At 44.2% G+C, this 26,338-nt stretch overlaps 1 protein-coding gene across 3 annotated transcripts; it reads left to right on the forward strand.

Moving 5' to 3' along the window:
* The first annotated feature begins 62 nt into the window (after nucleotides 1-62).
* Nucleotides 63-25,186, forward strand: ccdc180 (coiled-coil domain containing 180). 3 transcript variants are annotated; one of them, XR_010915542.1, is made up of 38 exons: nucleotides 63-218; nucleotides 635-717; nucleotides 968-1,050; nucleotides 1,300-1,409; nucleotides 1,940-2,059; nucleotides 2,168-2,278; nucleotides 2,961-3,056; nucleotides 3,156-3,319; nucleotides 3,405-3,512; nucleotides 3,834-3,913; nucleotides 4,507-4,595; nucleotides 4,673-4,792; nucleotides 4,881-5,054; nucleotides 5,137-5,252; nucleotides 5,373-5,499; nucleotides 5,886-5,981; nucleotides 6,067-6,236; nucleotides 6,316-6,485; nucleotides 6,782-6,962; nucleotides 7,131-7,277; nucleotides 7,356-7,500; nucleotides 7,821-7,937; nucleotides 8,026-8,103; nucleotides 8,297-8,380; nucleotides 10,790-10,929; nucleotides 11,034-11,092; nucleotides 11,252-11,312; nucleotides 11,451-11,528; nucleotides 11,603-11,669; nucleotides 12,079-12,214; nucleotides 14,772-14,932; nucleotides 15,028-15,153; nucleotides 15,228-15,324; nucleotides 15,646-15,742; nucleotides 15,942-16,080; nucleotides 19,153-19,268; nucleotides 22,983-23,422; nucleotides 23,786-25,186. XR_010915542.1 is itself a non-coding variant. In XM_067521035.1 (36 exons), the coding sequence occupies exons 1-36, from the start codon at nucleotides 159-161 to the stop codon at nucleotides 16,290-16,292; spliced, it is 4,125 nt and encodes a 1,374-aa protein (XP_067377136.1). In that variant the 5' UTR covers nucleotides 63-158; the 3' UTR covers nucleotides 16,293-16,570. The 3 variants fall into 3 exon arrangements, 2 of the variants coding, with proteins under 2 accessions (XP_067377136.1, XP_067377138.1); XM_067521035.1 differs by lacking the exons at nucleotides 19,153-19,268; nucleotides 22,983-23,422; nucleotides 23,786-25,186 and adding an exon at nucleotides 16,158-16,570; XM_067521037.1 differs by lacking the exons at nucleotides 15,228-15,324; nucleotides 15,646-15,742; nucleotides 15,942-16,080; ... (1 more) ...; nucleotides 22,983-23,422; nucleotides 23,786-25,186 and having other exon boundaries at nucleotides 14,772-14,942; nucleotides 15,028-15,154.
* The last annotated feature ends 1,152 nt before the right edge of the window (nucleotides 25,187-26,338 follow it).

Consider the following 26,338-nt stretch of genomic DNA (forward strand, 5'->3'; position numbering starts at 1 on the left):
GACCTGAACGTCTCACAGCGTCGGTTGTCATGGTGATGGATACACATTCAGACGCAGTAAGCGTTGATTCGCGATAGGCGGACAACAGAGCAGACTGACTCCCAGCTAAACATCCGGAGACAATTACATTTGTTTTTTATTAAGCAATTTCCGTTAGCATGTGTGAAAGCAGGGCTGTTCCCAGCGGGAAGGTGTACCGACAGATGTTTGACGCTCAGGTGGGTCAAAATGTCAGAGCAAGTGCGTTAGAAAGCAGCTCAGACCACGACGGGTGAGATAGGTGGGACAGGTAGGTCGAGAATAAGCTAAACCGACACTAAAGTTGAGAAGGTAAAAAAACTCCACAGAAACTGAATCTTTGGTTCTCACCTGTTTATTGTTGAAAAGGGTTTTATTATGAAAGTCCGGATCGTTGGACTAGTTCAGCATCAGGATTGCAGACAAGTCTACAATCGGAAGCTAAAAGTTGAAGACTTAACTCTTATTTTTGTGTTTGATTAATTTTGTTTTGCTCTGTTGTCTTTGAGCTTGGTGTTGCAAACTGGACCCGTAAAAACTAATTTGATCCTGACCAGCGGCAGAACCGAGACATTCGATACAAAAATATACTTGTAGGCTGTTTCTGTCTTTGCAGGTCCAGCTGTCCAGGTCTCTGCTGACTGGACGAAGGCACACCCGGATAGCGTGTCCATCAGCTGAGGACAGCGCCAGCGGCAGGTAGATACAATAACAACACGTGTCCACATCTGTCCATCTGTTTGACAGCAAACTGAGGGACAAGATCAGATCCTAAGTGAAGGACTCACATTAGCGGACAGTCTGAGTAAACATTAACGTGTGCAGGTTGGACAGAGCAGATTATTGCTCCAGGAAACAATCAGACACAGTCGGTGACCGACAGAACCAACGTGGACTGGACCTGCACGCAAAGTAAAACCTGAAGCTAATTCTATCATCTCTCTCTCAGGTTGTGTTCGTCATCCAGCAGAGAGCAGCCGGTAGGAGTTGATGAGGAGCAGGAGGAGGTCTGCAGACTGCCCGACACTGTGGGTTCGTATTATCCCAGACACACCCTGAAATCAGCCTGTTGGTCCACAGACTGTTTGAGCTTCCCGACGACGTCAGGACATTAACTAAACATGTCCTCATAGCGTCCCGTTGAAACAACTGGAGTTCAGCTTCAAACCTCCAGATAAAACAGTGTTTGTGGAGAAGCAGGCTGAGGTTCAGAGGCCTGACCCAGAGCTAAACCTGAGGACCAGCTCCACCCGCTCACCCTTTTTCTTCCCTCTCTTTCAGTGGTTGATCGTCCGAGCTCTGACATCATTGCACGTGTGAGAGACAAAAGAAGTAAAAGACACAAAGTAGCTCTGAAACGGCTCGATGCCGAACTGACACAGCTCGCTGAGGTACAGTCCACACGCCTATCGACCACAACAAGGAGGGTCTAATTTCTTAGGATTCAGGTGGAAACTAATGCTACTGTGTTTATAACTGAGCTTAAAGTGGGAGATAGAGTCCAACTGGAGTATTTTATATGAAGATACTCCCCCCCATCCCCGTTTAAATGAACGAGGTTGGGAAGCTTTCTTAGGGTTGGTGGTTCGATTCCCACCTCCTCCTGTTGATAAGTTGAGCACTATGCATGGAAGCTGCGACTATCAGTGTGTGAACATGTGACTGAGAAGCAGCTCTAACGAGTAAAAAAGTGCTGAACAAGTGAAAAAGAGCATTTAGTGTTTTGTTTTCCCAAACTGTTAAAGAGGTAATGCAGGACGGCATCTGTTGTATTAACAGTCAAACATAGGTTTTATTCCACATTAACATCACTTCCGAGATTTATTGCAAACAGGTTGTAGTGTAAATACTGACACAGTGCCTGAGCTAGTACACAAACCGCACCTTCTGATGTGATCTAATTTACCTCTTGTCCTCTCAGGTGTGTGAGACTCAGGTGAGGACCGTTAGTCAGCAGCTGCTGTCCTCTCTGCAAGAGGTGGACCTCAGATTTGACACCCTGAAGGACAGAATTGAACAGCTGGATCACGTCAGCCTGCAGGTACACGGGAACACTTGCATCATGTTATGTCCATCAGCAGTAAACCGGCAAAGACAGAGGCTGCACAACCTCAAGCTTTAAACTTTGTGTGTGTGTGTGTGTATGCAGGAGGTGTGTGGTCTGTGGGAGCAGGTGGAGCATGAGGTGAAACTGAAGAAGCTTCGGTTCATGGAGCTGAAGCACAAACTAACAGAGTGTGAGAATCAACGCAGCAACAAGGTCAGATTTCACAGAGCAGCTAAATCGTCTAGCTGTTAAGCTGAACAATTAAAATGATGTCATGATGAGGTTTACAGTCACAGTTTGTTGTAGCACTGTACACTGACGGTTTGGTTTGGATTAAGGTAATTTAAAGGAGAACTTCAGTGGTTTCCTTAGTCACCATACAGATATTTAACCCAACAAGCTTTTGTCAGTTTGCAACTGAATTTGCTTTGTTGAACACCGCTCCACTGGGTGAAGAGTTTCTTCAGTCCAAAAACCAGGACTTTTGTTTAAATTGTCCACAGTCTTCAGTCTCTGTAATTCCACCTTAAATGTCACACGTGCAGTTCACTGACCAAAATACAAGGTGGTGCTGAGTAAGAGCAATGTTTGTTCAAAAAAGAACAAGAAGAAGCACTTGACCCAGGCTCTTGTGTTTTAACAATAAAAAAATCCAGGCTGCAGGCCAACAGCTGATCTACGTGAGTAGAGAAAACTCAGTGTCGGCTGTAGCATCTGTATGGTTTCGTGGGATTAGTTAAGAAATGAGCCAGTGAATTCTCTGTCCACATCAGGGAAATAGCCACACAAACACACCTGGGCCGGTGTGCCAGAAACCAGACAAAGCAGCCCTCTATCCGTCAGTCTGAGAAGCAGAATCAGGATCAGTGATGACCCCTGTTCTGTGTGTGTGTAGATCAGAGCAGTGCTCAGAACATACTGTCACCTGCTGGACCAGATCAGCTTCCTGCCTTCACCGGACGTCCACAGACTGATCCACACCAAGGCCACGGTAAGTCCAGCCAGACCGTCTCTGACTGTCCTCTGACCTCTGACCTCACGCTCTCTCTCTTTCTCTCTCTCTCTCTCTCTCTCTCTCTCTCTTTGTCAGATGTTGAACCAGTCTCTGCTGGCAAACCGTCGCAGCGCAGCTCGGCTCCTGCTGCTCCTCCAGGAGGAGAAGCTGCAGCAGGAGTCGCTGCTTCGCCTACACTGGGATGAGTGTTTGAGCCGCTGGAAGAGGAGAAGAGTCACGGACATGGTAGACCGTTTCAGGTGGGTGAAGAACCAGGTTATAGACAGTTCTGCTAATATTTTTACAGTACTATTAGTATACGGATCAGCAGTGTTTGTATTGCAGGAGCAACTGCAGCAGTGATGAGGGTCAACAGGTGATCTCAGCTCAGCAGATGAAGGAAAGTCTGCAAGATCTGACTGAACAACGTCAGGACCTGATCTACAAGATCAGGTGAGGACACAGAGACACTGTTCACACACGAGCTGTTAGTCTGACGTTCTGTTAGTCACACTGACGACTACTAAATGGACACATCCTTATCAAACGGGGACACCTCCCTCATCCTTGAGGATGAGACCACGTTTGTCATTTGAAGGAGTAAATGCAGCTTGAGCTGGATTTGGAAAAACATTCAGAGTTTAGTGGCTTAGTGCATTTTATCGACTTCACTGAATGAACTGGGTGAAGCCGAGCAGCGTAACAATCTGTGTCTTTTACCACTGTGTGACCCAGTGTCTGCTCATCCACTCAGAGCCTGTCTCTGTCTTCCAGCTCCCTGGTCCCACCCACCTGCTCCCCAGCTCTGGTCTCTGATTGGTTCAACCAGCTGACAGCTGTCAATCAACAGATTGGTAATGATATGAATATATAATTCACTGAAGCTATCAGTCCGTATTCCCCCACAAACAAATGACCACAACACCATCCTGATCAAGGGTGGGTGGGTGGGTGTGTGTGTGTATGTGTGTGCTAATTCCAGATGTTTTTGTCTCTTTAGTTTTTTGTTTTATGGGTCAGACCAGTGCCTTGTGTGGCAGCTGAAAGACCCAAAGTACTTTGGGTACCTGGCTACAGTAGAAAAACACAAAGTGCTGACCACTTTCCATTTATCAGTCTGTCCAGGATTTCGACTTGACATTTCATAGGGACTGATTTATACAGGTGTGCACACAGGTGAGACCATAATATGAGTGTCACACATCAATCAGATCTAACAAACAAAAGTGACAAACTGATCTGATTTAGAGCCACTTCAGCTGTAATGTCAATGTAGCATTAGCGTAAATATCATTGTCACCTAAGAAAACTGAGAAACAAATCTGTATGGACCAGTGAGGAGACGGGAACCTTTCTCAGATTAACACAATCATCACGTTTCACAGCAGAAGGGAAAGAAGTGTAAACTCAGTTAAATCACTTCTACGTTTGCCTTGTGTGTGTTCAGACAGTCTTCACGCTGACTTCCTGCATCAGCTCCGCTGTTGTTATGAACGGAAGTGGCAGGATTACCTGGCAGAGGTGGAACACTGTAAGGTAAAACGTCGCAGCTGAGGGTAAGGGTGTTATTGATTATTGATCGTTGATTTGTGTTACCATGTTTTCACCTGCAGGAAGCACTCTTAGCATTGCAGCTGTCAGAGGAGGAGGTGAGCAGTGTCATCAATTCTCAGCTCCTTACTATGATTGGACGAAGCCAGAGTCAGGATGAAGAGCGATTGGCTGCTTTAGATGTCAGTAACAGAAGATGTCAAAAGACTTCATCAGTTCCGGTCACGTTAAAAATAACCTAAGCCAATCTACCTGTTTTCTTTTCCACAGGTTTGCTGTGACTGTGTGGCCCGTCATACACTCAGTGTCAGCATGTGGTTGTTTGCATTGATGCGCGGAGCAGCGTTGCTATGGGAGACCCACAGCTGCAGGTTACCGAGGAGAGAAAAAGAAGTACAACAACAGCTGGACGACCTCCGAAGTGCACAGGAAGTACTCCTGCAGGTGAGTCTCTGTAACCAGTCACTTGAGATTGGGGGGGCATCTGTTCGGTGTCTCCCATGGTACTTTGTTGTTGTGTTACCAGAGGAAGAAGGTGCACCTGAATGCCTTGTTGGGTGGACTCCGTCAGGAGAGCAGTGAGGACACTCTGAAGAAGTCTCTGGAGAATGCGGTCCTCTACCTGCAGGATGTCAAAGACAGGTACTGCTGAAACATGCTAATGTTAATGTCATTGAGGCTAATCAAAAAAAAACTTTACTTCTTCAGAAAAATCTGCTGTTTAAAATTACACACTGTGTGTGTGTGTATGTGTGTGTGTAGCTACACACAGTGTGTCTCTGACCAGTGGGAGGTGTTGGACTGTCTCCCTGCTCTCTTTATGGAGGAGCTCCTCAACTACAGCAGCAGCCTCAGCTCCTTCTACCACCTTGACCACATATACACACTGGTAACCACAGCACAGCAACCACACCTCAGAATCACACACACACACACACACCCCTATGCCTCCAGCGTACACCCTGTCCTACCTGCATTTAAATATACATTTGGATATATATTCTTTGGCTCATCTCAAATTTGTCAGAAATTTTCTCCACTAAAGTATGTGGATGGGTTCAGAGACCTGGTCCCTATACGATTGGAGTCTATGGGATTTTGGTTCCACTGAAACAGTGGAAAAAAAAAATCCCATAGATTCCCATTGGTCCAGAAACAGGACTTCTCTTGTTAGTTTTTCACTTTTCTGATAGCAGCAGGTGCCCATTATTAGCCCGTTACCAACAGACTTTAAAAACATGCATACAATCAAACTGATTTTCTCCATGTTTTCAGGATGAATCTGAACTTGTTGGATGTTCAGTGAAACACACGCAGACAGAGGACATGACTGAGAGTCCCACCCAACCTTCCCATGATTGGCTCACTGAGGTGAATTTGTTATGGTTGACAACCAGTAATTAGCTTCTTAGTTGTGCAGATATAAACCTATGTGTGCGATTGTGTGTGCGTTCAGGCAGAGTCCTCCCTACTACATCTCAGTGACATCAGCAGCAACATCACATTTACATCATCAAAGGGGGTGTTCTACACTGGCCCCGCCTTCAGATGCACCCCCCCTGACCTGCAGCAGGAAACACAGCTTAGTCTTTTTCCTGTGGAGCTGCTCACACACACACTGAGCAGGTACACACACACACCTGAACCTTCAGACTGTGACAAAGCGAGGACATCGCCCTCTGACTGTGTGTGTGTGTGTGTTCAGGACTCGGACTCTGTTCTTGGACCATCTGGAGCAGCATTTTCATGACGTCCTCAGCTCAGCAGTTACCATAGTAACAGAGAAGAAGGAAGCAGTGTCTTTGGAGCAGGAGCTCCAGCTGCAGCAGCTGGACCCCCAACACATCCAGACCCACGTATACACGCCTCGCCTGGGTAACACACACACAGGAACAAACAGCGAGTAGTTGTGTGTCATTCATCATCAGTTTGTTAAACTGCAGGAATATTTATTTTAGTTGTGTTCACATAGGTGTGTGGGGGGTGGAAGGTTGGGGTCTGTTGAAAACTGCTGGACACTGGAGCTGGTTAAACTGTTGCAATGGCTGCAGTTGTCAGTCAGCTAAAAGTCCCGACATGTTAACGACATGATGAAGGACTGTGGGAAGTCAGCCCCCATCAGAACCCCTCCCCCAGAGTCCAGAACTCAACCCTGTGCCTGTATGTTTCAGCTGAGCTGCAGCTGCACAGGCAGCGTGTGGACGTCCATTGTGAGCAGGTGATGGATGTTTTGACCACCTGCAGGGCGGAGCTGAAGGAGCTGCAGACCTCCATCAGTAGGGGGAACCAGGACTTCAGCATCTCTCTGTCCAAAATGGAGGAAGACGTTCTGACAGCCAGAAGCAGCCAGCGGTAACTGACCTGTGATCAGCAAACTGACTGATGAATCCATGAGTCTGTAACTTTTACCTCAGGTGTGTGTGTGTGTGTGTGTGTGTGTGTGTGTGTGTGTGTGTGTGTGTGTGTGTGTGTGTGTGTGTGTGTGTGTGTGTGTGTGTGTGTGCGTGCGTGCGTGCGCAGTTTGGAGGTGTTGAGCTCCACCCTGCAGGACTGTCTGGATCAACACATCAAACATACCCAGACCTGTCAGACCAGCTTCAGACAGAGCCTTCAGATCAGATTGGAGGACATCAGGAACACAACAACACAGCTGCTCAACACTTTCAGGTAAAACTGCAGCACCTGGAGGACTCACCGGGAACAGGTGAAACTGAACTTGGAGACTTTTGTTTTCTCCCCCTGCAGGTTGTTCAGCGAAGGAGGGGACTTTGCCCCTCAGGAGGTGAAGGTGTTTCAGAGGATCCTGAGGGAGAAAATCAGAGAGATTGGAGGGACTGAGGAGTCCATCTGCTCTGAGCTGGAGGCATTTGAGTCCAGGTGTTTAAGAAAGGTAGAGAAAAGTTTCAGAGAAGAGTCAACACACAGCTAAAGCTATGTCCTGGACGTGTCTGCATGTCCCTAACCAATATGTGGCCTAACGCAGGACATGAGACATGTTAGCAGGTTACTGTGCGCAGGTGGCTGAAGGTTTGATAACTTGGAGAACCCTCACTGATGAACCAACATGTTGGTGATGACAGGGAGGAAGTGTTCTCCGACATTGGTCTGAGCTGCAGGAAGTTCATCTAAGACTCCGTGTGTGTGTTTGTGTTGAGGACGTTTCCAGATGTTACAGTAGGTGTTTGTTCCCATCTGATGTTTGTTCTGCAGGTGAAGGAGGCGTCGCAGCGTCTGGAGGAGAAACTCAGCTCCCTCACATCTGAGGTGAAGTTCACTGAGAAGGTGCAGAAAATCATCAGCAACACACAGGTCACAATCAGGGCTGAGGTACCTGTCTCTGTCCCACCTGTCTTTGTCCCACCATCTCTGTCTCTCTCACTTGTCTCTGACTCGTCTCTCTGTATTGACCCTGCAGGCAGCAGGGAGTAACCAGCATCAATCAGTGATCAGCAGCAGGTTGGAGGATCTGAGGACAATGATGGACAACACACAGGTACATACAGTACAACTACAACACTGAAGTACTTTGAACTAGTAGTATTGTAAAACTCCCTCTTTGCTGCATTGTTACTGTGAGTTACTGTATGTCTGTGGCAAAACCAGATAGACTTTAACCCGTCCACCATGTCACTATGGATCCTGTCTCTCTGTCCCTCTGACCTTTCTGTCTCTGTCTCTGTCTGCAGGTGTCTGCAGAGGAGATCTTTTCTGTCCTTTCTTCTCTCACTGAAGGACTCAGGGTGCGCTGCCAGTACCTGGACATTGAACAGGTAGCTTTCCCGTTTCACTCTCTGACCTGAGTTATCTCTGTGAACTACTTCCTGTTTACCTGTAATACTCCAGTATGTCCATGTTGACCCAATTCACAGTTTTTTTCAGTGTCCAAACAGGTTTCCCTGTTTTTTTTGGTATGGGGGACCATTGGCAATGTAACTTCACATGTGATGAAATCATATTAGTGTGAGCCTACAAGATTTGCTGTTAGCAAAGCTCAGGTTTCAGGATTCAGTTTCCTGCTCAGATCATCTGACCACCTTACTGACACACCATTAAAATTAAGGTGAGAATTGAAAATTAACGCATAGAAGTTCTCAGACTCGACACAGCTGGGTGGGAATCACAGAGGGTTTATTGATCGTACTCTGAAAAACCTGTGGTGTAGTGGGTCTGTAGTTTACATACAAATTTCATACAATAGTTTCATACAAATTTCATACATAGTTTCATACAAATTATTCCTATATAGAAATAGTTTGTATGAAGACTTTAAGTCAGGATTTAGAGTTCATCATAGTACAGAAACGGCACTGGTAAAAGTCACCAACGATCTTCTCATGACATCAGATAATGGACTAGTCTCTATACTTTTTCCGTTAGATCTTAGTGCTGCATTCGATACCATTGATCACGACATTTTATAGCAGAGACTGGAACATGAAAATGGGATTAAAGGAACTGCACTAGGTTGGTTTAAATCTTATCTATCTGATAGATTTCAATTTGTTTATGTCAGTTGGTAAAGGCAGTCGTCCACAGACCACAGGGTGAGTGGTTCGATCCCCGGCCCCAGCTATATGTTTAAGTGTCCCTGGGCAAGACACTGAACCCCTAACAGCCCATTCCCCTCCCCAGCTGTGCAGTGCCGGTCCAAGCCCGTAGAAATTGGGGAGGGTTGCGTCAGGAAGGGCATCCGGCGTAAAAATTGTGCCAAATCTACATGCGGACAATGATCCGCTTTGGCGACCCTGAACTCATGGGATAAGCCCAAAGGACAAAAAAAAAAAAAAAAAAAATGAATCCTCCATGCACACAAAGGTTAGCTATGGAGATCCACAAGGCTCTGTGTTAGGACCAATACTTTTTACTTTATATATGTCTCCTTTAGGCATCATTATTAGAAAACACTCCATAAATTTCCACTGCTATGCTGATGATACCCAGCTATATTTATCTATGGAACCAGACTACAAGACATAAAGGCCTGGATGTCCCACAATTTTTCACTTCTAAACTCAGACAAAACTGAAGTCATAGTACTTAGGCCCACAAATCTCAGAAATATGACGTCCAACCATATTGTTACTCTAGATGCCATAAGTCTGGCCTCCAGTACTACCGCAAGGAACCTCAGAGTTATTTTTGACCAGGATTTGTCCTTTACCTCACATTGCCAAAATTAGGAGCATCCTGTCTCAAAGTGATGCCGAAAAACTGGTCCATGCATTTGTTACCTCTAGGTTGGACTACTGTAATTCCCTACTTTCAGGATGCCCCAGTAACTCCCTAAAGAGCCTGCAATTAATCCAAAATGCTGCAGCAAGAGTGCTGACTGGAACTAGCAAGAGAGATCATATTTCACCTTCACTAGCCTTCATTGGCTTCCCATTAAATCTAGAATAGAATTTAAAACCCTGCTTCTTACATATAAAACTCTGAATGGTCAGGCTCCATCATTTATAGAAGATCTCATAGCACCATATCATCCCAGTAGACCACTTTGCTCTCAGAATGCAGCCCTACTTGTGGTTCCCAGAATTTCCAAAGGTAGAATGGGAGGTAGAGCCTTTAGCTGTCAAGGTCCTCTCGTATGGAACCAGCTCCCAGTTCAGATTCGGGAAGCAGACACCCTCTCTACTTTTAAGTCTAGGCTTAAAACCTTCCTCTTTGATAAAGCTTATAGTTAGTTATAGTTATGTAGCTATAGGCTTAGACTGCTGGGGGACCCACCCCCCAATGCACTGAGCTCCTTTCCTCCTCTTGACCCTCTCTCCTCTCCTCTCACCCCGCAATTGTCACCACTGTATATCATTAACTCTGTGTGTTCTCTCCCATAGTTGTCTTTGTCCTTCTGTCCCCCTCTCTCTGTCCCTTTCTGCAGGTGCCTGATGTTTTGTTGTTGCTTTTTGTTGCTCTTTTCTTTTGTCTTCACTTTCCACTCACCCCAACCGTTCAAGGCTGATGGCTGTCCACCTGGAGACAGTCAGAGCCCTAGAACCTCAAGTTCATTTGGACATTGTGAATGGACATAGTTCATTCATTGTTTATGGACTGACAATAACTGGTTCTGTTTTTCTTTTTTTTGTCTTTAGTTACACTGGCACTCAGGGTTTGTAAGAAGTGTTGGTGTCCCCTCCTTGGATCCTTTGTTACTGTGTTTAATGTCACTCCCCCCTGTGCAGGAAGGGTTCTCTCTATCAAGTCATCCCACAGCTGGGAAGAAGGTCCGGTCTGCTCCACCTCCTGGTTTCCTGCAGCCCACCAGGGCAGGTGTGGACCTCCTCGAAGACCCTGTCGTGGGCATCATCAAGTCCCTGAACAGGTACAAAGTCATTCTGAGTAATACTGCAGGAACAGAAGTACTGCTGCTCAGTGCTACTGGGTAGTGAAGTGTTTTTCTTCTGTCCAACTATCTGGACTCCTCAGGTTCTCTGTGGTCCAGGAAGTTGGAGCAGAGGGGGATGACAGAGGACATGCAGCTGCAGGTAAAAATCTGTCTTCCTGTTTATTACCTAACAGAAAATGTTTGATCGGCTGTTTAAATAAAACACATCTGTTTTCCTGTCAGGGACAGTTTGTCTCCTGTCCTCTGTATCCATTTTTCTATCCAGTTTAATCTCTGACAGCAGGCTGTGTCTTTGTAGGCCTCACTCCACCACTCCAGCGTCCTCATCAGAAGTGTACCGAGCCTGTCAGCAGTCTCAGGTCCAAACACACACACACGCACACACCGACAAAAAATGTGTCCTCCAAAACCAGGTCTAAACTGAATCTGTGTGTGTGTGTGTGTGTGTGTGTGTGTGTGTGTGTGTGTGTGTGTGTGTGTGTGTGTGTGTGTGTCAGCGTGAGGAGGGGGGGCAGGTCTATCACCACTGACAGAAAGTTCCAGATATTTGGACCCAGAGCAGAACAGGACCCACAGTGAGTTTTCCCTGATGTAGTCGGATTAACTGTACACCTGTACCAGCTGTTGACCACCTGTGTGTTTGTCTCAGCTCCTTCAGCACCACAGTGAACTCGGTGCTGTGGAAAGTCAACAATCTCCTCCTGCTAATCGCAGAGGTAACAGAGATGCACACTTTTGGGGAGCCAAGTTCAGAGTAATGTGGATCTGACAGAATATCAGAGTATTTGTCTTCATATCAACTGTCAGTTGATTATTTCTCCTTCATAGCTCAGGTGTGCCGTCAAAGAGCCGAAGATTGAAGACGTTCACACTGAACCACACAGACTGAACATAGAACCATATGTTAATCATGTTCAAGTCACAAGTTAATGGTCTGTGTTGATCAGTCTGATACTTCCTGTGGGAGTAACTAAGTCTGACCTACAGTAGATGTTGATTTACATCCACATTCACACAGACTCACACAGTTATAGTTTACTAATAAGCAGATGATCTGCTTCAAACTGGACGATTGGTAGGTCGAAGAGTCTCAGTCCGAAGACGTGTCCTCTCTCTGTCCATCAGGAGTTTTACTGCAGTGAGCGTCTGGGCAGGTTCCTGCTGGTTCCTGACACTCTGGACCAGTGGGCGGAGAGCATGCAGCAAAGGCTGCTGGGATACCAGGAACAAGCCAGGAGGTTTCTGAGCACGAGCAGAGAGGGTAACACACATCTTTGTCTTTTTGTATACGCTGGTACAAAATGCATCACATGGTACACCACCAACATTTACATTTACATTTAGTCATTTAGCAGATGCTTTTATCCAAAGCGACTTACAAGTGAGGTACAAGGCAGCAAAAATCTAAGTCAAGGAGAAAACATCAAAGCAAAGTCCTATCAGAAAAGTGTTCACATCTCACGAGATGCAAGTGTGAGAAAGAGCAGAAAGGAAGTTTTTTTTGTTTGTTTTTTTATAAATAGATTTAAGTGCATAGGAAGATGCGGAAGAGTTCTGTTTTCAGCAGTTTTTTGAATATTGGGAGAGATTCAACTGAGCTTGCAGAGTTTGGCAGCTCGTTCCACCATCGTGGGATCATTGTGCTAAAACGTTTTGCTTGGTGTTTTCTGTGCGGTACTGGGACCACCAGACGTTGTTCATTGGCAGACCACAGCGGGTGGGAAGGATTGTATGAATGAGTGAGTTGAGGTAAGCGGGAGCTGTTGAGTTAACCATCCTGTAGGCAAGAGACAAAGCTTTGAACCTGATGCGAGCAGCTTCAGGAAGCCAGTGTAGAGATCTAAAGAGTGGTGTGACATGGGTCTTTTTTGGCTGATTAAAAATGAGGCGAGCTGCTGCGTTTTGGATCATCCGCAAGGGTTTGATTGTGGATACTGGTAACCCCATCAACAAAGTGTTGCAGTAATCAAGACGATATGTGACCAGCACCTGTACAATGAGTTTGGTTGTATATTCCGTGATGTAGGGTCTGATCTTCCTTATTTTGTAGAGAGAAAATCTGCATGCCCTAGAGGCTGAGGACATGTGGTCCTTAAAGCTCAGTTGGTCGTCGATGATGACCCCCAGATTCTTGGCCAACTTAGTGGGTACAATCACTGTAGATCCAATATTGATGCTGATGTTGTGTTGCGTCGAAGCTCTGGCTGGGAAGACAAGTACTTCGGTCTTGGAGAGGTTGAGTTGAAGATGTCTCTTTCTCATCCAGGCTGAGATGTCTGAGACATAGGCAGAAATGCACGATGAAACAGTGGAGTCATCCGGTGGAAAGGACAGGAAGCTGCGTGTCATCAGCGTAGCAGGGATAGGAAAGACCATGTGAGTTATGTGAGACTCTCAGTCTCACATAACTCCACAGGGCAAAAGAAAAAGAGGCTGGTGTCAAAGTGGTCTGGGTGAGAGTGCGCAGGTGAGAAACATGTTGTCTTCTAGTGGGACACCATGTCCTGCGTCTGTGGAGGAGAATAGGGATCTGCTGAAAACACAGTACAACAAGAAAAAGGCTTTCCAGAGTAGAAAGGGTTAATGTGAAGTAGAGAAACAGAAGAATTAAAAGAAGTAGGAAATAAACTAACTAATGTCCTCGCTCGGTGGACTCGTGCAGGTAGACTCGCTCGTCTTTACGCAGTCAGTCTTCACACAAGGAGACCTGAGCCCAAGGGCTGACGCTCCAGCCCAACAGGTGCCTTATATATGGTCTTAATTGGCTACAGCCGAAACCGCCCCCTCGTTGAAACCAACCTAATTTGTGTGTCTTTGTTAGGACAAAGGTGTGAACGCTCGGTGATTACTAAGCTGGAACTACCACCAATAACAGACCAAATATCCACTTCACCAGAAGAAAACTTTCTACATACAGTTCTGGGAGTCCTACTTAACTCTTTTAAAAACAGACTAAATCATCAGACTCAAGAGAAATGACATTAAGTCAGCTACCTCTGAAACCAACTAACACATTTCAAACAACACTATCTCCAGTCCTAGTTTGGTGCTTGTCCTTCCATGTGACAGCCGCAGAGAGGTGTGAACTGTGCTGTGCACTGACATTCATTACATGTGACTGTATTGTATTCTGGCACATGTGAACGTGTCCACACTGATCCCAGGTGATTCACTCTGGGATAACAGTTAACCTAGCACACATCCGTGCGCTCAGTCAGTACTTGATGTCGCACACACCTGGGGGACAGTTCTGCCCAGTATGACACACTCAGGTTCACATTCAGGAGCAGAACAGTGCAGTCATCCTCTCTGTTATGTGCCTGAGACAAACTGCAGACCTGTCCAGGGTGGAGACCCCCCCTTTCACTTAATAACAGCTGGGACAGGCTCCACCCCCCAATGACCATGAACAGGATAAGTGGATACAGATAAAGGATGGATGGATTTCAGTGTTTGGCTGATGTCACTTCTCTGTTAGAATGAGCAGAGTTTTAATCTGAGCTTTTTCCCATCATAATTACAACTTCCTATTAAAGGTTTAAACTGGTATATAACTACTGCTGGACTGTTTCATCAGGTTAGAATTTTGAATGCAGTATGAATTTGTAATACATATCCATACTATCATGAGCACTGCACTACACTAACAAATCACAGAACATTATTCTCCACTAAAAGTACAGCACAGCATCATCCCAAAACCTGAACCTAACCTGAACCCTCTCAGTGTCCGGTCATGGTGGGAGTATCATCTAGTTTCAAAAGGACAGACGTATATAATAAACAAGTCCATTTGTCTTTACTTGTCTGTCTGATAGAGTTCTGGACCCAGCTGTCTGCTCTGGACAAGCTGCTGCATTCATTACCTTCAGTTTTGATTGGTACCCATGAACAACGGCATGCGGTAGAGCTAACCAAGCAGGTGGGCCAGGTCAGAGACAAGCTGAAGGACACTCTGTCAGCAAGTGAGACAGACAAGGTATGAACAGGTAGAGTACACATGCCTGTGTCTTCTATCTGTCTGTGTGTAGTCCACCTGTCAGGTGACCAGTCAGAGCTTTGTCTCTGTCTCAGAAAGCTAACATGCGTCAGCTGCGAGCGTCTCTCAGTGAGGACGAGCTGCAGGCTCTGATCAGCAGAGAGGAGCTCCGACAGCAGCAGCTGCACAGCGCCATCTGCTGTTCACACCTGGAGATACAGGTAGAATGACGGAGGTTCAGTGAGACGTGTCAGAGCTGCTGCCTCAGCCTGAGTCTATGTGTTTCTGTGTTCAGGACTGTGTGAGAGCGGGGGGCGGAGAGTTTTTGACGTCACTTGCATCTCTGACTGATAAGCTGCTCCATCACCTGGACAACATGTTCACGCCTGCAGGTAACGTTTATAACGGGGGAGTATTGACTCTTGCACAAAACCAAACTGGATACTGTGTCCTGGTCTATCTCTGCAACATGTAGCAGCACAATATGTAGGAACAACACGTGTCTGCACAGACATGATTACATCTGTCATCGTCATAAACATCTACAGGAATATATCTTGGCTTAAAGGAGCTAAATGTGTCTTAGCAATAAAAATATTTTTTACTCTTTTCTAACTTCAACATATTTGAGAAGCGACTTATCGCGTACAGTTTAAACTCCTGAACATCGTTTGACCTTTGACCTCTGTAACTTTGGTTTTCTGTTTGTGTAGAATCTGATGCAGCATCAGCACAGTGGCCCTCTAAAGACGACACTGTTACCATAGAGAAAGGAGCGGATCCAGGACAGAGACCCGGCACAGGAAACAGGTGACATGCGACCTTTGATCTGCTGCCACACTCTCACAGCTAAGATCACATGTGTGAGCGAGCTGTGAAGTCCCAGCTAAATAAAACTGATTAAAATGGTCAAACCACTCCAGCTACTAAAAAATAAAAAACCCCAGCTTCTCACAGCAGACCTCTGGTGACGTGTAAAGACAACTCTCAGATTCTGTGTTTTTGTCAGGACCTGGTCAGGGATCACAAACCTGTGCCCCCCTGCAAACAGCACTGCTGAGTCACCATCTTCTGTCACCATGGCAACAGCACCCACATCCACCAAGGGACACGTGGCTGTGATAGAGCAGAGAGACGCTGCTGTGAAGGTACAGACATAAACACGCACAGCGAGGGTGTATCAATTAACACAATTAATGAGTGTGTGTGTGTGTGTGTGTGTCAGAGGTTCGAGCAGCTGATCAGCTTGGAGTTGTCAAGTTCAGACGATGTCAAACGAAGACGACTGAATGAAGTCCAGAGCTGGAACACACACTGGAGACAACAGATTCACACTCTGAAACACACACATAAACACTAAAACATCTGGAGACAGCAACTGATTTGCTGTGTGCACCGCGATGTCATGATGTTCGTTAATAAACCACAGAAGAAGAATTTGTGTAGTTCCATTTATCTGGAAATGTAACCACAGCAGCATCACTTATTATACCAACATGTTTCTTCAGGGTAAAGTACAGTATGTGGGAGCCTGTGTCAACTTTTAAAAAGGCAGAGTTTAGTGTGACTATCCAATGGCTCAAAACAGAACTCTTCCGCACCTTTCTATACACTTATGCACACTCTATTCTATCTAAAATAAATAAATAAATAAATCCTCTCTGCTCTTCTCTCATGAAAGTAAACACTTTTCTGATAGTACTTTCCTTTGATGTTTTCCTCTTTGACTTAGGTTTTTGCTGCCTTGTATCTAACTTGTAAGTTGCTTTGGATAAAAGCGTCTGCTAAATGACTGGCATAACCAGCCTCCACATAATGTTACCATAGTTACCGCTAGGTGTCAAAATAAGAGTCTGATTCAAAGTAAAACTGAATAAAACCATGTGGGGGCAACATAAAATTACCTCTCAAAGGGAAATGTACAATAGAAAACATTAAATGACATAGTCTTTGGAGAGCAGTTCAGAGAAAAAGAGCCAGTCAGGAAGTCTGGGATAGGGACATACTGTGTTGGTCTTTTTTTCTTGTCGTTTTTTTGTCTATTTCAACACTAGTGATTTTATTTTTTACTCCTAATATTCCATGTACGCACACCTGTTAATTGGTTAACCACAAGGACTTATTGTGGTCTACAGACCTCTGAGAAGAGGCAAAAGAAGCTGAACTCATCTGTTAGAGACAATAAAATCGGAGAAAAGCAACATGGTTCTGATGCAGCTGAGACTTTAATGAGAAACTCATCAGGATTTTAACATGGCAGCAGTATAACAGCTCAGAGATACAAAGCCCATCACTACCTTGATCAAACACTGATTAGGATTTCATCTATTTTCTTTTTAGGGAGTGAGCTCAGCTCTGTTGCCATGGTCACTCTCAGACACAATAACCCACGTACTCAGCAGGAACTTTGTTGCCTCAGAGGATTCTGGAGTTCTCTGATAGAGCTACAGGTTTTTTTCCTGAAGAATTAAACACCAATAAAATAATGTTTGATTAATTAGTTACACGTACACATCAATAATCCCACATTCAGAAACAGTAAAATGTGTAAAAAGAAGCAGAACAAATTCACAGTCAATGTAGATCCAGAACCAAACATAATTAAAACTAAGGAGACTTTGACAAGGAGACTTTTTTTCATATATTAGTACAAACTACACAATTGTTTTCCTTCATCTTGTTACGCCCCTGTCTAGGGGGTAGAGGTGCAACATACAAAGATAAGTTAAGATGTTTCTAACAGAAAGATTATTAATTATTATTAATACAAACTACACACACTACTCTGTCCAAATATAACAAAAATACTTTTTCCTTTTATGATCAAATGTATGATATCAGTGAAGAGGTGCAGACTTACGTGTGAGCACAGCTTCTGTTTGTCTGTAGGAATCAGTGAGAGGTTGATTTCAGATGCTCAGCTGTTGTTTTATAGAGCAGAAACATGCTGAGCTCAGCACTGACTGTGATGTCTTCTCAAGAAATACACAAGATCATCAATCAATCATTAAAACCTTAACAGGAGACAGAGAGGGAGACAGAGGGAAGAGCAGAAATATAATCTCAATTACTAATTCAAATCTGTAGTCTCGCTGCAGCATTTTGGATTAATTGGAGGCTTTTTTGAGCAATATTGAGGATTTCATTCACTGTTGCGGAGTAATCTATATTTCCTTTGTGCAGCAGGTGTCTAGGGACGACATGTAAACTAAACTATGTGGAGTTTTTTTTTATCACGTTATTGTCAGAAATTAATCGAGTCAGAATCACTTTTTATTGGCCAAGTATGTTTACACATACAAGAACCTGGACTGTGGTTTCTAGTGTTTCTCATCGTACCTGAACAGCCCCATTAACATTGACGCATACACACCACCATGGACAAAGCCAGGCAAGAATCATTACAACCAACGGCCATTATCTACAAGCATGTAGGTGGGGAGAGGTGTTGTGTAAATGATGACTAAATAGGTAACGTGATACCTGACTTGTACTGTGTACATGGTAAATTACCTGCACTCAGCAGCTTGTTTACCCCATCAGTACCCAAAGCTCGTTACACTGCTTCTCATCCACCCATTCACTCTCATCACAAACTGATGGGGGCCTGCACCCACCGGGAGGAACTAACTTGGGTTCAGATTGTTACTAAAAGAAGGAGCTGGGAATCAAACCAACGACCATGGTATCAACCTAAACTTTTCTATGTGCAGAGTGTACAGGTCATACAGCCTGTATTTGTATCTATCTGTGTACAGTTATTGTCCTTATGTTATTATGCATATAGGTTATTAATGATAATGAAGGTTTACTTGTTCTTCTGAGTGACGGCATGTGGGCAGAATCTGTTGTTGTGTATGCTTGTTTTGGTGTACAGGTTCTGCAGGTTGTGTCCAGGGCGTGAGGGATTTTCTCTGCCCATTCCCTGTCTGTGGAAAAGCGCAGGTCTTTTCTGCAGTCCAGACTGTCCGTTGTAAGCTCTGCTTTCTGAGCTGACACAGTGCTGTCATAAATTGTGAGGGTGGGCAGTGCTCAGGGATTCCTTCTGAAGTCCACATTCATCTCTGCAGTTGTTCTGACTGCATCAGAACATCAGCCATTCAACCTGCCATCTGTATGCAGACTTGCCACCATCTCGTCTCCAGCGACGGTTGTGTTGTCTGTGAATTCCAAGATTTTGACTGTTTTGTCACTGGGTGTTTTCGGTCATTTGTGTACAGGGAGAAGAGCAGTAAGGAGAGCACAGATCCCTGAGGGCCACCTGTGAACATGTGCTGCTGCTCAGCCTCTCCAGCTGCTTCCTGGCTGTCAGGTGGGGGCAGACACACTGAGCTGGGTGAGTTTGGTGCAGAGAATCTCAGGTTTTTGTGTTAACTGCTGACGTAAGGGGCCACAAACAAAAACTTTCCATAGATCCCTGGTGACCAGATCCCTGGTGTTGCAGGATGTAGTGCAGGTCCATTTTGCAGTATATTTTGGTATCCCAACTGTTTTGGAAATGTTTAATGACCTTATGAACTGATGTGTGTGTCAAGACATGTTGCAGTGAAAGTGCTATGACAAATTAGGAGGGAGTGTGAGCTGAACAGATGGATGTGAACATAGGAGGTATCTTGATCAGAACTTGTGAGGGCGTTTGCTCAGTAATAATACAAAGGAAAATAGTTCATGATCCGAAGTTTCCTGTGCACTTTGTGGTTGGTCAGCACTGACGTCTCTGAGCAAGAAGGTTGTGGGTTTTCAGCCTGATGATTTAAAGAAAAAGTTTCAACACACACACACACACACACACACACACACACACACACACACACACACACACACACTAATCTCTCCAAAGTCTGTAAATATCAGAAGTTGACTGTTCTTCAGAATTAAGCTGCTCAGGTGACTTCCTGCAGCTGAACATCTGCTGTCACTAGCTGCTGCCTAAAATCAGAACAATTATAATCATCTTCACCACGGTCCAGGATTACAATAACCTCAGTGTGTGGGGACGATCCATCTGTGGTTCTGCAGAGGTTCCTCAGAGAACAATGTAATGGACTTTGATGTCACAATGCAGATGACAAAGTTCATCATAATTTGTCATCAGCTGGGAGAAACTGTTGTATTCAGCATAAATGTACAGTTTTCTGCATAAATCGGTCATGAAATGTGACCTGATATTAAAGTGATGGGGCAAAAGTAATGGCAGCACTAGCCTTCTAATGTCAACATGAAGAACAGTGGAGGGAGCATCGTGGTTTGGGGCTTTTACTGCCTCTGGACCTGGACCATTGTTGAGGAAAAATAAACTCCCAATTTGTCAAGGTCTTCTACAGGATAATGTCAGGGTGTCTGTCTGCAAGCTGAAGTTCAGAAGAAGCTGGTGAAGCAGCAAGACAATGAAGCTAAAGTAAATCTACTACAGAATCACTGTAGAGATACAAAACTAGAACCATTCAGAGCTCGGACCTGAACCTAATAGAGATGCTGTGGAAGGACCTCAAGAGAGACGTTTCCACCAGACGTCCTAAGAATATGGCTGAGCTGAAGCATTTCTGTAGAGAATGGTCCAAAACTCCTCCTGAATGTTACAGCTACAGGAAGCACTTGGTTGAAATAATTGCTGCCAAAATCATTCAAGAAGTTTTTAAAACACTGTTGTCATAAATGGTATTGTGGTCTGCATTTATATCCGAAATATTGGCACTTAAAGCTCTTTACACTGCTTCTTATTCACCCATTTGCAATCAAAATACATGTCGAAGTGTCCTTGGGCAAGACACTGAAACCCAAGTGGCTCCCAGTTGGTCAGGTGAGCACCTTGCATGGCAGCCACCGCCATCGGTGTGTGTGGGTGTGTGTGTGTGAGAATGGGACGAACATTGTAAAGCGCTTTGGATAAAAGTGCTATTTAAGCCACTATTAAAACATACCCTTTACATTAAGTCATTTATCAGACCCTTTTTTCCAAGTGAGATATTTACAAGTGAAAAAACAAGGACAAAACACCCACAGAAATCCAATAGCAGGAGTTAGTACAGTTTAGGAAGTGCAGTAGACAGATTTATTCAATACAATCGTGAAACCAAACTTACAGCATGCAGGTACAGGAAAGAAACAAACAGAAAACACTCCCTAAGAAGGAACTTAAATAATTAGGGAAACCAAAAATGCTCACTACACAGGTGGGAGGTAGGTGAACACACCGATCAATATAGAAAAGTTGAAAAGACACTAACAGAAAATCCCTTTAACAAGGAAAGATACATAAGATAACAGACTCACTAACATAGACTTCGTGACTAAACTAAATCACTCAGATAGCAATAAGACTGGTGGTCAGGGAAAAGCACGAGACACACTACATACAAACACTAGAACTCGAATGGATGAATGATGTGGATCAGGTGTGATGGCCAGTGCCAGCTGACGAGTGGAAAACCACGAGGGGCTGGAGACAGACTGATGTGGAACAGCTCCGCCTCTGCTGGCGGGGAGGAGAACTGCGGTGACACAAAAAAACACAAGATAAAAGAACAAAAAGACACAAGAAAAAACTAAATCTGACCAAAGGAACGAAGAAACCTAACTTCTGACAGAAAACACTAAGCACAGTGCTTTGAAAAGATTTTTTTTTGTTTCGTACAAGTGCAAAGTAGGACAGATAGGAAAAAGTTTTTTCTAAATTTAAGTTCAAGAAGTTGATGAAGAGTTTGTCTTCATCAGGTTTTTGAATATTAACAGGGAGGGCGATGGGTAGCTTGAGACAAGATTGGTAGCTTGTTCCACGTTGAGACCACTAAAGTGCTTTCTTGGGATCTTTTGTGTGGTAAAGGGACGACCACATACCGTTTGTTGGCAGAGCGCAGTGGGTGTGTGCCATGATCCGACACTCCCGTTCACTTCCTGCCCTGGACTTGTATTTTGTACCTCCTTTTCTCCACTTCCTGTCCCCAGTTCAAATCTCCAGCTTCACCAGTCATCACCACTCACAATTGCTTTATCCTGTTCCCCTGCCCTTTTTAACCCAGCTCTCCACTTGGTTCTCTGTTGGAATATTGTCTTTGTTCACTGACTGCCATCCATGCTGTTCCCTGGTTCTTGGACTCTTCACCCAGTTTTCTTGTGGACTCTGTTTTCCCGCTTTCTTTAAGGTTTGTTTTGGTTTACACTTTGTGTCAGTCTTCTCCTGTATGTGGGTTTTGTCGGGTGAGGAGTTGACTTGTATTCTAGTGTACTCTGGTTTGGTTGATGATTTCATGAATGTCTAGTATGCCCAGAACCTCACACAGCCCTGAGATGACTGTTTTTTAGTGAAGATTAGGTTTTTGATGAGGTTTGCTAGTTAGTGCATTCTCTATTTATTTACATTTTACAAAGTGTCCCAACTTTCCTGGAAATGATTAATGACCTGATGTGTGTGTCATGACATGTTGCAGTAAAAGTGCTGAAAAACTGGGAGTGTGAGCTGAACAGATGGATGGATGTGAGCATGGGAGGTATCTTGATCAGAAATTATGAGGGAGTTTGCTCAGTAACAATACACCGGAAAATAGTTCATGACCCGAACTTTTCTGTGCACTTTGTGGTTGGGCAGCACTGACGTCTATGAGCAAGAAGGTTGTGGGTTTGAAGCTGTAGACCAGGGGCGCCTAATACGTCAACCGCGATCTACCGGTTGATCGCAAAGGTAGTGTGGGTAGATCGCATGGAATTAACAAAGTGGACGTGAGCCCATCATCTGTCCTCACTATGAAATTTGTCACTTGATTGACATACAGGGCAGCCAGTCTGACATGTGACTTTTTTCTGACACATGGGTCACCGTGCATGCACATGCAAACAACTGTACCAAGTGCTGCAAAACTCTAGCAAGATAGCATCCAGTATACGCATCCCTGGCTGATTCTATTCAGTGCAAGTCATCAGAGTAAGGTAATGACAAAAATGCACAGAGTTGTTGTGCAATATGGGTTCATGTAGTTATTCAAGCAACACCAACATATATTGTACATATAAAGAATTCTTAATATTTTCATGAATATGTTTTGTATTTTTACAGTGTTTGGACTGTGGGATGAAACCGGAGTACCTGGAGACGATGCAAACTTGTGCTGACTGGTGCACAAAAGGCTACATAAAAACTCAGTAACACTACATAAGTCCCACAGTCCTCTGGGGTCTCATCCCATTAACAAAGTGTACAGAGAGACAAGGTCTAAAAGGGCCATCACAAACTGTCTCATGAGAACAAACAGTCTACTTATGTGGTGGAACCAACCAAAAATGTGATTTCATGGAACAAGAAATGTGAAGCACCTGCTTTGACTCAGTTATGAGCTCAATAGCTTTTTGTAGTACGTTTCTTCAGAAAACCACACCTAACAGGTCATTTCACAGCAAACCTCACCCTCTGTCTGCCCTTTTAAAACAGCAGCTGATCCTCATGCTGACATCACAATTCAGCCTCAGATTCCGACAAACACTGACATCTGCTCACACGTAAGTCTGCAACTCTTTTAGTTTTAGTTTGATTCTGTTTTGCTTTTGTTGATTGTCATCATCTGACAGGTCAAGAAATGGTTCAAATTTACTGGACACTGCTTTAAAAAATCAAACTATTTCTCTAGTTTTACACCAGTTTGAACTCTTAGTTTTTCTATATGGGTTTAACTTTTATTCAACATACAATTAAAATGATAACTATGGTGGTTATTGACTATGACTCTACAACTATGATATTCACCCATAAGCTGAGGTGTTCATACTTCAACAGCCTTTGAGAATCAGTTACATCACTTTTACAAACTAAATTCTGTTTTTAACGCAGGTTGTGTCATGAATCCTTTACTTTCTCTGATGCAGGAACAAACATGTCTCAGCACATCACAGAACTCGATGTGTCTCTGAATGAAGACGATGAGTATAAATTTACTGAACAAGGCTTCAGCAAAATCTATGTTGATCTAAACAAAGGAGCTGGAGGTAAATTCATCTACCTTTGGTACAAAAAAGGCCCAGATGCACCAATTACCAGGATTCAGTTTTCATTTAATGATGAAATGAGTCCGGCCCTGGAAGTTGCAGGCTTCGAAAAAATCAACAACCACCTCAATGCTGGAGCAGGTGGAGATCCTGTCAACCTGTGGTTCTACAGAGGGTCCACTGTGTTCGACGTTCCCATCGTGGACCTTCAGGTCACAACAGAACCAGAGCATGAGGCTCAGCAGTTCAGACTGGGCTGGGAGAGATTGGCCTGTGATCTAAACCGGAACGCTGGAGGAAACTGGATCCACCTGTGGGTGAAGAGAGAGAAGCCAACCTACATCTGTGACATCCAATTCACTGCTGACTTTGGATCAGACGCCTTGTTATTTCAAGATGGTTACATCCGTGTGGATGAAAATCTCACCAGGGGTCCCAAAAGAATGTACGTCTTCCTCTGGTACCGTCAGACCGCTGACCCCAAGCGAGGCCTCAATGACCTGAAAATCTCTAGCAAGGATGAAGAGAAACAGAGTTTTGAAAACCTACAATATAAATTCGTGAGCATGAATCTCAAAGAGAAAATGGGAGGTGATCCAGTTTATCTGTGGTACAGGAAAGATGGCGGCGGCTGCAGCGCTGTCAGAGCCCTGTCTGTGGTCATTAACAAAGCTGCCGTGGAGGCTTACAACAAGGCTGGGGTCCCAATCATCAAATATGACATCAACCCAGACTACGATGGTCCTGCTGAGTTCCTGTGTTATTATTTCTGAGTCATCATGGTGACAGAGCTGAGCTTGCACAAAATTATTACGATGAGTTTGGTTATAAGATCACTGTTTTCTGTCCTTTTTTGAAATGATCAAATCACGGATTTCTGAGGTGTTACTACTGAAATTACAATCAATAGGTTCTAAACACTGCATTTAAACCGGTTTCAGTCGAATCAAATGAATCAGACTATTTCAGTTTACAGAGCACTTTACTCTAAGGATTTGCAATAAAGTCTGATTTAAATCTAAAAGCTGTTTGTCTCTCATCGCTTTCCTTTAGTTTGTTGCTTTTAACATATCAAATACATAAAGGCAAAAATAAAATTCAAATGAACAAAAACACATTTAGGCAGCCTGGTGGCTCAGTGGGTAGAGCATCAGGCTTGGAGGCAGAAGTCTTAAGGATCAACTGCCAGCCCATGTAGTATCCTTGAGCAAATCACTCAGCATTAGCTCCCTGTGTGTCACCCTTGGCTGCCCACTGCTTCCCCCCCCCCACATGAATGCAGAAGATGAATTTTCATTTTCACATTTGAAACTTTGTTTGTACTTTACAGCACAAATGTGAAAAAAGCTGTTGTATAAGTATTTTCCCCTTTTAAAAATTAAACGACAAGGTGCTGCTCCCCCCTCTAACTTGCTTTGTCTTCATACAAACAAAATATCCTTGCTCCTAACAGAGGTTAAAAAGAATGCACAATAAGAATGTTATCTTATGTCTGTGGAAGTGACTCACTATAAAGAGTTCCCAGGTTATTCAAAGGTTGAATCATGTCAACTGGACGTCTTTCCCCTTTTTGGAAACAGTTTGCTACATAGCCAAGCTGCCCTAACAAGCCTATTCCTATACTTTGCAGGATAAACCTGGGTCCCCTAGTCAAACATCCCTATGACTGAAGAACAGGAAAACATGTGGCAAGTTCTGTTGATGCTGCCATGGCAGGAGTAGATGGTGCCCATACATTTGAGTTTACAACATAGTCCCTCTACTTTCAAATGCCAAAAAATAACTAATGCACATTTGACTGGTACAAATCTTCAAGATCAGAAGTAACAAATAATCAAGCAGTGTATAAAACCAAACTTATAATCAAATAATGAAAGTCCCCCTTTATGAAATGTTCTCTCTTGTTTTGTGTGCCCTCCCTTTGCCTTTATAACCTCCTCCAGCCTCTTTCATGTGTTTAGATAATTCTTAATGGAATAATTATTCCAAGTCAACCAGATTGTTTGGTCGTCTGCCACTTAGAGCCTCCTTCAAATCTATCCACAGGTTTTCAATGATGGTTTGATTTTTTTCTCTTCTTCTGTGTGACTTATGAGAAAATTATTCCACTTTGGTCTCATCAGACCACAGAATGTTCCAAGGTCCAAAGGTCCTTTGGTGTGCTAACATGAATCTGCTTCAAACTAAAGTACTGTCAGGTTTAGTCAGCTGTGAAGGAAGCAGGGATCAAGTCATTCCTAAAGCAGCAGCCTATAGATCACTGTAGGCTGAAAACCACACAGGTCAATATTGAACTAATTTTTTCCTACGTTTTTTCCTAATCTACTATTGGGATGGCATGTTGTCCAGCTGTGAAGAGAGAATTCCAAGATGTCTGTATCACTGCCACGGATGACCTCAGACCGCACACCGAGTTCCTCCAACAAGGTCACA

This window comes from Channa argus, chromosome 11, assembly GCF_033026475.1.
Source record: "Channa argus isolate prfri chromosome 11, Channa argus male v1.0, whole genome shotgun sequence".
In the NCBI taxonomy this organism is placed as follows: domain Eukaryota; kingdom Metazoa; phylum Chordata; class Actinopteri; order Anabantiformes; family Channidae; genus Channa; species Channa argus.